General features: G+C 46.6%; 2 protein-coding genes across 5 annotated transcripts in view; one reads left to right on the forward strand and one right to left on the reverse strand.

Moving 5' to 3' along the window:
* Positions 1-5552, forward strand: part of apba2b (amyloid beta (A4) precursor protein-binding, family A, member 2b) — a 204543-nt gene extending 198991 nt beyond the window's left edge. For all 3 annotated transcript variants that reach the window (XM_051920460.1, XM_051920461.1, XM_051920462.1), the window contains one exon: positions 1876-5552. In XM_051920460.1, coding sequence (XP_051776420.1) covers positions 1876-1947 — 72 coding nt within the window. In that variant the 3' untranslated portion in view covers positions 1948-5552. The remainder of the gene's footprint in view (positions 1-1875) is intronic.
* A 1444-nt stretch (positions 5553-6996) lies between these two features.
* Positions 6997-15732, reverse strand: part of fam189a1 (family with sequence similarity 189 member A1) — a 404507-nt gene continuing 395771 nt past the window's right edge. Inside the window, exons 10-12 of one of the 2 annotated variants that reach the window (XM_051920463.1) lie at positions 13331-13405; positions 11756-12084; positions 6997-7632 (exon numbers count right to left, since the gene is read on the reverse strand). In XM_051920463.1, coding sequence (XP_051776423.1) covers positions 7447-7632; positions 11756-12084; positions 13331-13405 — 590 coding nt within the window. In that variant the 3' untranslated portion in view covers positions 6997-7446. The remainder of the gene's footprint in view (positions 7633-11755; positions 12085-13330; positions 13406-15732) is intronic. The other variant, XM_051920464.1, reaches the window with a different exon arrangement.

Below are 15732 nucleotides of genomic sequence, written 5' to 3' on the forward strand. Positions count from 1 at the left end.
ATAGTGCCTTTCTTATCTATCTATCTATCTATCTATCTATCTATCTATCTATCTATCTATCTATCTATCTATCTATCTATCTATCTATCTATCTGTTATATAGTGCCTTTCATATCTATCTATCTATCTATCTATCTATCTATCTATCTATCTATCTATCTATCTATCTATCTATCTATCTATCTATCTATCTATCTATCTATCTGTTATATAGTGCCTTTCTTATCTATCTATCTATCTATCTATCTATCTATCTATCTATCTATCTATCTATCTATCTATCTATCTATCTATCTAACTGTTATATAGTGCCTTTTATATCTATCTATCTATCTATTATATAGTGCCTTTCATATCTATCTATCTATCTATCTATCTATCTATCTATCTATCTATCTAATTTAAAAAAAAAAATTAAAAATTAAAAAAATAATTATCTATCTATCTATCTATCTATCTGTTATATAGTGCCTTTCTTATCTATCTATCTATCTATCTATCTATCTATCTATCTATCTATCTATCTATCTATCTATCTATCTATCTATCTATCTATCTGTTATATAGTGCCTTTCTTATCTATCTATCTATCTATCTATCTATCTATCTATCTATCTATCTATCTATCTATCTATCTATCTATCTGTTATATAGTGCCTTTCATATCTATCTATCTATCTATCTATCTATCTATCTATCTATCTATCTATCTATCTATCTATCTATCTATCTGTTATATAGTGCCTTTCTTATCTATCTATCTATCTATCTATCTATCTATCTATCTATCTATCTATCTATCTATCTATCTATCTATCTATCTATCTATCTATCTGTTATATAGTGCCTTTCATATCTATCTATCTATCTATCTATCTATCTATCTATCTATCTATCTATCTATCTATCTGTTATATAGTGCCTTTCTTATCTATCTATCTATCTATCTATCTATCTATCTATCTATCTATCTATCTATCTATCTATCTATCTTGCAGGGATGCTGTCTGAATTCTGAATTATTATTCTTCCTCTTATTATTATTGTGTACTGTTACCGGTAATTGTGCTTTTTTTGTTCTGATTGTCGGTCTGTGTACTTATGATGACACTGGTCGTCAGTTGTTGTGTCTTGACTCATTTTCTGTATCACTATAAAAGTGCCTTCAGTTTCCCTCTGGGATAATAAAGTCTACCTGAGCTACCCTGACCTCAAAATGCAATGAACAGTTTGGTGCCTCAGCTGGCCACTAGATGGCGATGTATCAGCACTCAAAGGTCCACTGAGCAGATGGTCGCCCGTCGTTTTCTGAATTTCCGATGCAAGCGTTCCTTACCCAAGCCCTGCATTCATGTATTTATTTATTTTTCAGTTTGCTGTCGTTACCGTACATTTTATGTAAATATTAGGATATCATTATTTCAGCCCCCCAGGGTTCTGTGTCCTGCACCAGGATAGTATCTCTATGGGGTCTCCCTGCCTCTCCAGATAAGCCCTGTGTGACTGGGACTGTTCATTTCTTTATAAGTAGGCCCTCCAGTTGACTGGTCCAACATCCCAGGACTCCCAGCTTGGTTCCTGCCTTGAACTCAATGCTCTTGAGAACAGCTCTTGAGTTCCAATCTCCGGTGTCTGAACATCATGTCATAATACACTCGACTGGTGAAGATGGAGCTAACATTTCTCAGCTATGTCACAATTCATTACACTGGGGGGCAGCCGTGTGTGGCTCCTCTGAGAAGCTGTTTAGTTCTCCACAGGCTGTTGTCCACTCATGAGGTGTTCCCATTCCCACAAAGGCTTCCTTGGACCTTTTTTGTTCACTGTTTATCTTTCAAGCCTGTTTTGATCCTTTCTCCTTTATTTTCTTGGCAGATTCACATGAAGACCATGCCTGCAGCCATGTTTCGACTTCTGACTGGACAGGAGACCCCGATTTACATCTAGTGAATATTTTTGAAAGGGGAGGCCAGTGACTTCCTGACGCCGTGGTCCTTAAGGGCAGGCCATGATGGAGAGGACAGCACACAGAGGGAGCGAGCAGTTTGCCTGTCATTAGCACTTCATGTCGGCTTTGTTTGTTCGACTTCATTTTTGCCAAGATGGATAACAGTCATCAGGTTGGCTTCCAGGCCTTCTCTAGACACTAACTCACAGTATTTTACAACAATAACTTTTCAGTTGAGCGTCATTAACACTGGTGACTTGGGTATCGTGATTTATTTGTGCTTTTGTGTGTCCAGTCCAATGGAGTGGGGTGATTGGGGTGGTCACTCTGTGGCTGTCATTTGACTTTACACTTGCGCAGGATTGCTGGTCCATTAAATGGAGGGAATCCAGAAGACAAGACCTGAGAAGAATGTAAACTTCATAGGAGTGAGCGTTAAGGCCTTACCGAAAATCTCACTTTCACAGCTTTGTGTTTTTACTTTGTCATCAAGAAGCGAACCTCTGGAGCTTGTGGGCTGAGTTGGGTGCTGCTGGAGCGTGTGCTGCCTTTGTGAGGGTCACTTCACCAGCCTGAGGAAGGCAAAGCCATCATCAGACCCAGCGGGTCCCCGTCATTCAGCTTTGGAACAACCCCTGGAGAAAGGCCCACCGGTGGGTGAGGTCGGCAGTACTGGACTGCAAAGATGTGACGCTTCCCCAAAAATCTGCTTATCCCATTTTAGAAAAGCGCCAGCTGAGGTTCAGTTTGCAATGAGCCAAACCTGTGTGACCGACAAAGTAACAAGTGAGTGGGACTGTCCCGTTTGGGAATCTGCTAGTCACAAGCGTCCATCTGAGACGATTGCCAGTGCCGGACAATTTGAGCCAACAGGAGACACACGTACTGATATGTCCACCTGTCTGTTTGTCAAAAAGTGGAGGCCTAGAGGGAGCTACAGCCACCTAATGTAGCACCTGTCCTGTCTATCTATCTATCTATCTATCTATCTATCTATCTATCTATCTATCTATCTATCTATCTATCTATCTATCTATCTATCTATCATACAGCACCTACCTTATCAATCAGTCTACTTGTCTTTGTCTGTATGTAGACACCTTCATTTGTAACAGTGTTACTCTGCCGTGTATTTGCAGAACAGCAGCTTTCCTTAAGAGATATTCAGATATCTAATGTAGCACCTTCTATATCTATCAATCATATAGAGCCTTTCAAACCTCCACAGTAGCTCCTCACATTTCTATCTGTCTATGTCCATCTGAGCTGGTTGTAGACATCTGCAAAAATGTACCAACATGTCCTCCTGTGTATTTACCTAAAAGTAGCTTCTTAGAGAGAACTATGGGTATCTAACGTAGCAACTTTATTGTCTGCCTATCTGTTAGATAGCACTTTTCACATCTATCTGCCTATCTATTATATAGCGCCTTTCAGGTCTATCTATCTCGTATAGTACCTTTCATCCATCTGTCTATTCGACCTGCACAGATGAGCCCATATGTCTGCGTATTTATTTCTCTATAAGTACAGTAGATTCCTCTGGCTGTCTAGGAGGTGTCTTCAGTTCTATGGCGTCTGTCTTATCCACAAACTGCAGTCACTTAGCTGTGCTTCTGTCTGCTAAAAGCTGGTTTGGGACAACTACAAAAATCAGCGTAAATAACACCCAGGCTGGCCGTTCTGCTCTTGAGAACAGCTTGTTATGAGCCGGCTGTGCTGTCTGAAATGGATGGAGACGCACGTCTTCCTCGCCACCTGAAACAGCGTGTTGGACACAGCTATAGTCTTCTTATTCTTCTTCTTCTTCTTCACTCAGATGGTCATGCCAGCCTCTCTGAGAAATGTAGCTGTGTACCACTGGTCCTCCAGGCTTCCATCCATCTTCTGTGCCACTGGCATCCCCTCTGTCCAGATCAGGCACCTCAGCACAGTGGGGTCTTGCAGCAGATGGACTGTTGTCTGGCATGGGGGCTTCTCTGACTGACCAACGTGAAACTTGGTGTACAAATGGTGATGATTGCCACTTGCTCTGTTCTTGTCAGCAGGTGCCATGGGTTGTTTTTTGTTGTACTGTGGGTGCTGCTGCAAGCACGTGCTGTGCTGTTGAGATGGTGGTCTTGGCTTCTTTGATTTGTCTTTTTGTCCTTTTGTTGATCCTTATGTTGTGTGGTACGATGCGGCGGAGAGGAGTCCACGGCAGGACGACTGAGCTCTGCATGGGGGAGTGAGAGCGGTGAACGGGACGGTCCGTTCTTTATCTCTGGCAGATTTCAGGGCCTGCAAGACAAAGAGGACGTCAGTAAAGAAAATGGAGGTGTCAGGGCCATCCTTGGACTGGGCTGCCCACAGTCTGGATGGCCAGTACCTCTGACCTTGAAGTTGGTGGAGTTTGGACTGGTAGCGAGTGAGACCCATAATTCTCTCTGTCCTGGTTATTTGGCCAGCATTGTTCTTCGTTGCCTGTTCAGCCGAGCTGTCAGCTGTAGTCACCTGTCCATCTGAGCGGACAGAAGTGACCGACATGTCCGTCTGGTTACCTGAGTACCTTGTCAGAGACAGCTATAGAAGTCACCGGCTCTGTCTGCTGTTCATCTTCACAGCTAACCGGAGGTGACCCTAACCCTGACCCTAACGCTGACCCTACAGGACACCGCTATTTCACAGCTGCCTGTTTGTGAGGGGCAGCCACAATAATCCATCTGAGTGATGCACCTTGCTGGAGGTGTCCATCCATTCATCCATCCTCCTCAATGTCTGCACAAAAACGCCCACCCACTTGCCATAGAGTGACGTGCTGTGCCACACTGTCTTTTCTGTAGTCCATCGCTCTGCCCGTCTCTTCCTTTCTACCCATGCGAGGCAGCCGTCCAAGTGAGCAGTCGCCTGCTGAAATGACACATTAAAGCCAACTGCGCTCCTCATCTCTGGAGTCCGCTATGGGAGCCCCCCTGAGTCTTTCGGCCCACTGATAGGAGCCCTGATGATGCTTGTTAACTCCGTGCATCCGTTTAGCGAGTCCTGCTCAAATAAGAGAAATCTGACCGTCCCTCCGTCTCTCTTCAGGGCTGTGCTTGGCCAAGACCCCTATGGCAGTGCGCCTTGTTTGAGACCACTATAATAATCTGCCTAGCAGTTCAGATTAAACTTCACAGGCCGTGTCAACGTGAGAATCTCTTTTGTGTCGCGTCTCATTTTCAAGAGTGAACGGCTCAGCTGGCTTTAGGACCTGTCTCCTCAACTACCACGTACCTTCCAGAAACGGCCATTCTGTGCTCAGTGGACTGCTTCGTGCAGGGGAGCATTGTACCAAAACCCCGAAGACCGAGCGTCTGTTTATTCTTGAGTTTTATCGTCGTCAGATCCGATTGCGGGCCTCGTCCGGAGCTCGAAGGTTTGCGTGGAGTGCGGTGTGAATGTGCCATACGCCATCAGCAGCAGTGTTTGAATGTGTGTAAATAAAAGCCTATTGTGTCGAGTGTCGTAGAGGATAACTGTTAGTCGGTCCTAAAAACTTAAGAAACAAAACAAAAAAAAAAGATGTTGTCTTGATGTTGGGTCAGAGCCATGGCAAAGAAGAACAATAAATGAATCAATGACTACACTGTGACTGGAGAAGCCTTACTCCTTAGTGATGCTTTCAGATTTATTGTACTAAAACAAGAATTAATTACTCATTGCATGCGGCTGACATTGAGCCAAGTCAACCTGGAAAGAAACCACAAATAAACTTGATCTTAAAAAGCTGGTGTTGTGTGTGATGGCGCTCATCGGAGTCGAGTCTACTGCCGCCGCAAAATACGACAGCGGGAAGAAATCGGAGAAACGAGAGGAGACCGTTCAGGCTCATCTGTTCTGCTAATAGCTAAGCTGTCCCGATCTCTCGTCCTGATCCTTCTCAAGGCTTCTGCTTCATCTGCATGACTTGGCAGTTTGTTTCAGATTCCCGCAGCTCTTTGTGTAAGGAAGACCTTCCTGGCTTCAGAGCTACATGACCTTCCTGTTAATTTCCGCTAACGGTTCACCGTTAAGTTGGAAGAATTCTGCTGATCTTTGAGGAATCTGAAGGCCTCAATTAGGTCCTCACGCAGCCTCCTCTGCTCGACACTAAACAGGTCGGACACGTCCTTAACTCCCACGTTGAACTCCAGAGCTTCAAGTGCTGCTTTGTCTTTCTTGTAGTGTGGTGAGCAGAAGTGACCACCCTACCCCAGATGTGGCCTTACTAGTGCGTCAGATAGTCCAAGCGTAACGTCCCTCAACTGGATGACTTACATACAATTCAATACAATGTATTTTTGTGTAATCCAAAATCACACAATGTGTGCCACAATGGGCTTTGACAGCCCCAACTCTCCAAGAAGACAAGAAAAAACTTGAAGAAGAAACCTCGGGAAAGGCAATTCACAGAGAGATCCCTTTCCAGGTAGGTTGGGCGTGCAGTGGGCAGTCAAAGGTGGTCCCACGGAGAAGAAGAACCTCACAGACCGCAGAGTGAGTTATTACCATTCATGTCGTACCTTCTCTGCCTTGATGATGTCATGAACTATTTATGTGGTCTTGAGACTCCTAATCGTAACAATGGCTGGGCCTTTGGGCAAGCAGAGAAGTCAGGGGGCACAGCACTGGTACAGAGGGAAGGGTTCTGAAGTAAAGATAAGTGGTGGGGTCTCTGTGTACCCCCCAAAGAAACAGGGCATGGCGCTTATTCATGGGGGTCATCATGAAGTGCTGGGTTATGAGGGCTTTCCAGGGTTGGTGGTGAGGAAACTGGTTCTTGTTTTTTTTAGCGTACCCTTGGGTTTGTTTCCTTCTCTGTTCACATCTTTGTGAGCGAACGTGACGGTGGGCTGGATCTGAAGAGCCCATGATTTTGTGGACACGTTCATGCACTTACTGTACTTCCCGTAAGAAGATCTTTGGCTCGCTAAAGAAGGTCGTCGGGAGTGGTGGTCTCTCCGTTTCTCACCAGGCCCACTCGGGCAAGAGATGGTGTCAAAAGCCCTGAAACAAGAGTGTCGGCTGAGAGCAGTAAGGCGAGACTCGGGTAAGAATTCAAATTCGTTTTAATTCAAACACTGAGAAGAATGAGACACGTTGAGGTAAGTGAAATAATACAACCGGTCCAGTTGTACGAGCTTATAAACAACACCCTTCACCTTGGCAGAGTTTGGCACCGCCACTCACACCCCATTCTGTGCCCCTCTGGGCAGATCCACAGTTTTCCAGAACGCACATCCCGTTGCGCTTGACTCTTCCTCTTACAACTCGCTGTCGGCTTCTCGTCACGGCCACAGCGTATTTCGGATTCCAGTATGTCTGATTTTTAGAAAAAAAAAATGAGCCCTGAAGGAAGACATTCAATATCTTTTCATCCTTATAGGAGTGAGACCCCCAGCTCGCCCCACCGGGCACATTCCGAATGGGCGGCAGGGCCTCTGCTTGGCACAAATTGGAAGCTGCTCGCGCTGAAGGAGGCTGGTGTGGTGGGTGGCCTGTCAAAGGATGGTCTCCCTGCACACCTCCACGAGGCTGTGGGGCCGGTCCTGGTCCGGGGGCTGCCGTAGACAAGCCCTCCGCAGGCTGGCAGAGGGGGAGCTCAGCGCCCCACAGCTCTGCAGGTGAAGGTCCTCGTGCAGTCGTTTGCGTGGGCTGCTCTCGCTCTGCTGGGCGCTGGTGATCACCTGTGGATTGAGAGAAAGGAGACCAGTCAATGGCTTCAGTCATTTAAGGGGGTGATGGACACCAGGGGGCTACAGAATGACATGCAGTGAACCAAAGGCAAATCACATGTTAGGGTGGAACAGTAAAAATAAAGTGACGTCGTCCAGGCGGGAGTGAAGCCACATCTGGGGTGTTGTGGTCACTTCTGCTCACCACGCTACAAGATAGACATAGCAGCACATGAAGCTGTGCAGAGGAGAGCAACCTCAGGAGTTTACTCTGCAAGTGCACTCTCTAAGTGCACTCTGGGATTTAAGGACACGCCACACTGTGACAGACTCGGGCAATCAAACCTGTTTAGTCTCGAGCCGCATGGGCACCTAATGAGGGTCTTCACAATCCTCAAAGGCATCGACAAAGAATATCTGCAGATTTCTGGGAGCTGAGCAATGAATCGCGTAGTCAAGGACATCAGTGCATTAGGGACTGAAGTCAGGAGACGCGGCTTTATGTAAAAAGTTGAGGGTCTCTGGAACCAACTACTGAGTCATTGAGTTGAAGCTGAAACCTTGAGAAGCTTTAAGGCGACCCCGGGTGAGTCGTTGGGACAGCGTGGCCATTAGCTAAACGAACGGCCCTGGTGGTGTGAACGGCCTCCTCTTAAGTTCTTAATCCACACCTGCAATAAGAAGCACACTCACTTCCTCTTTGTGGTCACTACACACTTCATTTGTCCAGGGTCTTGGGGGAGCTGAAGGTTGGACCACCTCAGAGGAGCGCCAGTCCATCACAGGGCACAAAGCCATGCCAGCCCATTCACTCTGACGTGTTTGTTGGGCCAGCTGACCCCTAGGGGGTCACTTAGGGCTGTGAGTGAGTAAGCGAGTGAGTGAGGGGGCTCTCTGGTGGACTGGCCCCCTAGTCCAAGAACGTCTGAGAATTTTAAAGGAACGACTCACCCAAAAATGACCCTTCATTTTAATTCTTACATACTTCACATTTTTTAAGTGATGGCTGAGCAGAACCTTTAATGTCGCGTTGTTGTGGAGGAAGAAGGTCACAAAATTCCTGACACAATGGCGACCCAGCAGACCAACATCACTCACAGTTGTGCTGTGCTGCATAACCCAAGTATCAGACATCCAGTCGCTGGCTCACAAGACCCTCAAACAGGCAAGAGAGAAGCAACTTCAAACCGCTGAGCTGAAGACCCACCTCCCCCTCATTCACTGGGCAGGAACTCCGCCCACCAAGAGCTCACTGATTGGCTAACACGGCACATCAGCATCAGCACTGCGACAGGTGAGAGAAATTGGGAAGAAATCTGCGCCTATCTGAGGGGCGTCCACAAGCGAAAGGTCGGGTCAGCATGGATGGCGGAAACCCAGAGACGCGGCACTGCGGGGAGATGACAAGCAACAAATGAGTGGAGCGGGCCTGCGATTCAAACCCTCAGTGCCCTGAGAGCGCACAGCCCGATTGTGCAGGAGAGCACTTGGAGGAAACACCTTTTTTAAATAATAATAACGATAATTCTTTACATTTATATAGCGCTCTACATAGTGAGTGAGGAGCCACCATCAATGAGCAGCATCCAACTGGATGATGCAACGGCAGCCATTTTGGCACCAATAGTGATGAGAGATAGTTAGCTAAATAGAGACAGGGGATGACTAGGGGGCCAGAATGCATAGGCCGTGGTGGGCAATTTAGCCAGAGCATCAGGACACACTCCACTCTTTGCGAAGGGTGCCCACAGATCTTTTAATACCACAGAGAGTCAGGACCTCGGTTTTACATGTCATCCGAAGGACGGTGGCAATTTTAACAGCACGGTGTCCCTGTCACTGCACTGAGGAACTGGGATCCACACACAGACCACAGGGTAAGTGCACCCCGCTGGCCTCGCCAACACCTCTTTGATCAGCAGCCCAAGCTTTTCCTGGTTGGTCTCCCGTCCCAGTATGTGCTCAGCTTCAGGTGGGTGACCTGTTCTGAAGTGCAGGCGGGATGGCCATTTTGGTCAAAAATACCCGCACTTGGGCACTGTGAACACACCTGCCCTTTGGACAGTAATCTGAGATGGGTGGTTTGATGCCATTCTGCCATGGAAGCCCATGGTATTAGGGTGGTGTGCCCTCCTTTCTCCATTAACCCTTTTGGCCCTGACATCCCATTACTAGTACATAAATATACAGCTGTTTTTGTAAAGCACAAGCACGTTTGTAGCCGTTGGAACTGGACGTGCTACTATTAGCGCAGACTGGCATACACTACGCGAAACACGGAAGTGAAAATGGACGCTTCCAGACTGTGCGCATCACTTTCAATTTTATTTCCTCAAGAAGATTGAAGTATTTGTCAGCTCTTGTATAATAATAATGATCATTTTTTGTTTTTTTTTCATTTTTGAGCTTCCTAGACACCACAAAGGTAGAATATCTCATAAAATAATTTTTCCCATAAAAACAGAAAATCCAGGGCCGAAAGGGTTAAAACGGGATGTTACGTTTTTCAAGTGCTGTGGGCTCCATACACTTAACACCCAAATCACACAAGTCAGAAGACATCTGGCGTCTTGTGTGTAACTCGCATCACCAAAGCTGTACGTTGACAAGCAGTTGGTACCTCAGGTGCCCGGAGTCCACAGAGAAAATCCAAAGAAAGGTGCGGAGCAAAAATCTTCAAAAGAACCAACTGAGTGAAGTCCGAAGATTACACTAAACTGTCAACATTGAAATAGGCGTGGAGTTCAAAGATGGGAACTGAGAATCCACGAAACACGTCGTCCAACTCTCACCAGCCACTTTGTTAGGTACACCTCACTAGTACCGGGTTGGACCCCCGTTTGCCCTCATAACTGCTGTAATTCCTTATGGTGTAGATTCAACAAGGTGCTGGAAACATTCCTCAGTGATTCTGGTCGATATTGACATCATAGCATCACTCAGTGCCTGCAGGTTTGTCGGCTGCACATCCATGATGTGAATCTTCTGTTCCACCACATCCCAAAGGTACTCTATTAGATTAAGATCTGGTGACTATGGAGGCCATTTGAGTCCAGTGAACTCATCGTCATGTTCAAGAAACCAGTTGGAGATGATTGGAGTTTTGTGACATGGCGCGTTATCCTGCTGGAAGGAGCCATCAGAAGATGGTGGTCATAAAGGGATGGACATGGTCAGCAACAATACTCAGATAAGCTGTGGCATTTAGTTGGTACTAAGGGGCCCAAAGTGTGCCAAGAAAATATCCCCCACACCATTACACCGGGACCACCACCAGCCTGAACCGTTGATACAAGGCAGGATGGATCCAGGTGTTCATGTTCTTGACCCAACCATCTGAAGGTCACAGCAGAAATCGAGACTCATCAGACCAGGCCACGTTTTTCCCATCTTCTGTTGTCCAATTTTGGTGAGTCCATGTGAATTGTAGCCTCAGTTGCTCAGTTGCTTAGCTGACAGGAGTAGGCACCCGGTGTGGTCTCCCGCTGCTGTAGCCCACCAGTTATGTTGTGTGTTCAGATTTGCTCTTCTGCATACCTCAGGTGTAATGAGTGCTTATTTGAGTTACTGTTGCCTTTCTAACAGCTTGAACCAGCCTGGTGATTCTCCTCTGACTTCTGGCATTAACAAGACATTTTTGCCCAGAGAACTGCCGCTCACTGGACATTTTCCTTTTTTCAGCCCACTCTCTGTAAACACTAGAGATGGTTGTGTATGAAAGTCCCAGTAGATCAGCAGTTTCTGAAACACTCACACCAGCCTGTCTGGCACCAACAACCAGGCACATTCAAAGTCACTTCAATCACACTTCTTTCTTCCCCATTCTGATGCTTGGTTTGAACTTCAGCAGGTCATCTTCACAATGTCTACATGCTGAAATGTACTGAGTTGCTGCCACGCGACATTTGTGTTAACAAGCAGTTGCACAGGCGTACCTAATAAAGTGGCCGGTGAGTGTAGATTGATGGCTGCAGAAGGAGAACTTTACTATTAGTCAACCCAAAGGCCAAGACTAGAGAGTGACAATCCGCTGACCTCACTCCCTATATTGTCCCACAGCTCCTCCCTCCCCAGTGGGCACCGAGCTGTCATCTCCTCCGATTGCTTTGAATCTCTTTGACTGCTTGAGGCTCACCTGGTCAATGACGTTGGCACTGAAGATGGCTTCTTCCATGTGGCGTTCATCTGACTTGATGACGTACTTGATGCTGTTGACCACATGCTGAACTTCAGGAGGTAGGCTGCAGCTGGAGTGCTCCAGGAACTTGGCCACCAATATCTTGGTGTCTTTGTAAGTCTTTAGGTCCACTAAGGAGCGCGGCCGCTCTCTGCACAGGGCCTGCAGGGCCCGGGGCTTCAGTCTCATGTCTGCTTTAGCGTCATCTCTCAGTCGCCTGGACGAGGGGGCGTCTCGTAGGGCTCCTTGGCAAGGCACAACGCCGGCCGTGTGTTCGTGACAGGCAGCTGTGGGAGACAAGAAGGACATTTGTGTTTATCAGCAGCAAACAGAGGGCAGCCGTTATTGTGAGAACTAAGAGACAACGCGTGATCGTTACACTCCGTTCTTCTCCTTTGTCTTCAGCTCTGCCACATGAAAAGATAAAATCTTCCAGTATCCACAATCAAACAGACCACCATTGAGACGGTCTCATTGCTGGCGGGCAGTGCCCTGTAAATGTCATGCATTATATTGGGAAGTAAAAAACGGTGAGCAGAGGTGCCGCTCGGCTCCATTATACGACTAACACCAAGGGCCCGGAGAGTGATGGCGGCCAGTCATCCTTCTCGAGACAGCGCCATCTTAAAAGCTGTGCCAACAGAGGAGTCTGACAAATCAATCGCCTGGTTTCTGAATTCTAAATGTAAAACCCCCTGTAGACGGCCGGATTTCACACATTCTGTTTCAAAAGGGACGCAGCAGCCCCCGATGGTCCGGCGCAGCCAGCAGACACACACAGCTTTATGACCTGCATACGATTTACTGGCATCTACAGTCTGGTGATAAACCTCATGGCTGGCAGTGTTACCGACCAATTGAGGAATGGCATGGGCCCAGTGTAGGCGGACGTCTGCGTCATCACACAAGTGGACCACCATCTTTATAAACCTCATCTTTATAGGCGTGTGGGCACGGCCTAAGTGAGTGCCAATGGGGCAAAACCAGGATTTGTTCTGAACAGGCTTGGCAGGCCTGGCACACAGTCTCATCCTGCTAATGTGACAAAGGGGTACACACAATCAAACTGAATTTTTAGTGCGAAGAGGGACTTAAATTGGCTTTAAACTTAAATGGAAATGGCAGCCCTGAAGTAATGATGATTGACGCCACATATAAATCTGAAGGAAGCCGTCCCAGTGACCGTCATGTTTGATGGGTCGACCAGGCAGGACGCGCTTCCACCCACTGTATTTGGTTTCATGGTGATGTTTAGAATTTGGCGCACCTGAAGATTTCTCCCCTTTGGGTTCAGCGCTGATGTGAAGTCTCAGTTCAGACAGCGGCCTGCTTTAATTCACGTGTGCCAGGCTCAGTTCTGGTGCCTGACTATTCACTTTACTGCTCCTCTGTGCCCACAGCTGATGGCACGCAGCTCCACACCCGGGTCTCATTTCTCTCACTCTGTCAGGAGGTCTCAGGTGGGTTGTGTGCCCTGCGTGACATCGTATGTATCAGTGGTGCCCTATATACACAAAGCCATATGGATGGTACCTGGCTCAGGGGACGTCAGCGGGGACTCTTGCTGGACCTGATTAGAAGCAGCAGCAACACACGCACAGCCGTCACCTGCAAGAGCAGAAACAATTAGATTGTGGCACTGCCAGCGGCTCCCGAGGGGAATGGCAGAAATTGAAATCCTGAGATTCACATCAAAGTGTTTACCATCCTGAAAGTGGAAGAGACGGGCGAAGTGGTCAAATAGCACAGCAACATGGGACCAGAATTCATTAAAACAGTGGCTGACCTGGTCAGAAGGACCACCAACCTAAAAGAGCAAGCGGTTTAGATAAGGGGTGACGGCCACCACAAGAAGCTAAGTGCAGAGGAGGTCCAAAGGAAGGGCCAGGGGCTCGTGTAGATCAGCCACGGAGCACATGAGACAACAGCGGCAGTGTGTAACGAGGGGTACGGGGGCATCATCCCCCCCGAAAATATTTTTAAAAACTCTACTTAAATTAATTACATAATGCGAAACAATCATGAAATAAATTTGTTTATTTGCTGGTGCCAACATCCATTAAGAATTGGTTCCTACTTGTATTTGCTTCAGTTCTGTGTGAAGGCTGCCGGTCAAATGAGGGTCTACGCATGCCTCCGATCTTCTGGCTGACAGGTGACCTGAGGCTGTCCTTTAATTGGTTGCTTTCAGATTTTTCGGGGATGCCGCTCTATGCACCCCGGTCACGCCCACATTTATTGGCAGCGAATCAGTATTGTTTTAGGTATCTTTAACGTGATTGGGCAATCGTCGACACACTATTTCATGTTGACGTCAATGGTTCACAGTTCACACCCGCCATTAATGTAACTTCAGAGATCAAAGAAAATTCAGTTATTTCTTTAACGAAACACACCCTTCATAAATCGCTCACTTGAAGAATAAAAGAAGGTAAAGGAGCTGAGACCAGACCGACCTGAACTCAGCAGCGGGTAAGTGATGGAGGACGAGCTCACACGCGGACTTTTTCCGCTCTTGCTATGACAAACAGAGCTGGCTAACTGGGTGTACACGATTAAGTAATGTAGCAATGGCAGAGGCACCTGAGACGCTTCTCGGTGGAAACTTTCCTTTTATAACAAACGTTTCAGATGACTCTCCGTGTAAAACCAAAGCAGTGTGCACAGCAGAGCTGGCCGTGCCAACCTCCGCAGAGTTCGATAAACTAACCTGGCTGGAGAAACCAATGGAACCAGGCAGGTGAGTTAGGAGCTTCCAAAAGTCTGCTCACGGATTTGAGCGTTGCTGTTTTTATAATTACTGAAGTGACGATAAAGTGTCACGTTATTAAGCTAACTATGAGCTTATAAAGGGCACGTCTTTATGCGTATGTGTGTGTTATCTGCAAGGGGATCGGTTCCTGAGATCTTTAAACTCCTGATGCTTTTACGGTTATTTTATTCCGGTGAACACCTCTCCAAACGGTGTGCATTAAAAAGGCTGAGAACGCTGTGGTGCGTAAAGATGTCACGTCGATAACAAAGGGCCTTTGTTTAGTAGACACTCCACACACTCCTGCAGCTCTAAGCATTCACAGTCTCCAGGGCGAGGCAACGCAATGCTGCGGCAAGTCACGTTATTTATGTCAAAAAGCAGAAACTAAATCTCAATAAATACCAACAAGCACAATTATTTGCATACTCCCTGACAATACACTTGGGATGTTGTGATTCAGGTGATTTGTTATTCTTGCAGCCATTTCAAAACCGGTCTTTGATGCTCTTGTTCCATGCCGAATTGTGCAGCTGTCTTTTGCTTTCTTTTTGATTTTCTGCACAGAAAATCCATCTGAAAATGTGAACAGACTTGTGTGCCTTAGCAACTGCTGGAAATAATGACGAGAGTGGCCTTGAGTAATGTTACAGGCATGTCCAAAATATTGTGTTTTGTGGGTCATCATTTTGACAATAAATCGAATTTCTGAATCCTCTGAGGACACCACGGTACTAGTGTTATTATGTGTATATCTGCTCTGATGACGTAGTAACTGTACATGTTTACACAACTCATAGTGTCCTGTTGTACTAAACACCGTCATGTGTAACTCCAAAACGTGCAAACACTCACATGCTGATTTTCTGATGCTGCCATCGAATTTCCCATAATTCCAGTGAATGCAGGGTGCCTGGTCCACGTGTAATCTGAACGCCGATGTCACGCCATGTGAACCGGACTGAACACATTTGTGCAGTTTGAGTGCATATTTAACTGGCTGCTCAACTGTACAGTGTGAGCACTCGCCGGACCGCGATTTCTTAAATCACCTAACACCTGTGATCCTTGAAGGGATTTTAATGTTGCTGGCCACTGGAATTATCACAAAATTTGAGTGTTCAGTAAATTATGTGCTTTTTGCGCATACATGAAACATTCAAACTGCGTATAGAAAAGCAAC

The sequence above is a fragment of the Erpetoichthys calabaricus genome, chromosome 17 (genome assembly GCF_900747795.2).
Source record: "Erpetoichthys calabaricus chromosome 17, fErpCal1.3, whole genome shotgun sequence".
Classification (NCBI taxonomy): Eukaryota; Metazoa; Chordata; class Cladistia; order Polypteriformes; family Polypteridae; genus Erpetoichthys; species Erpetoichthys calabaricus.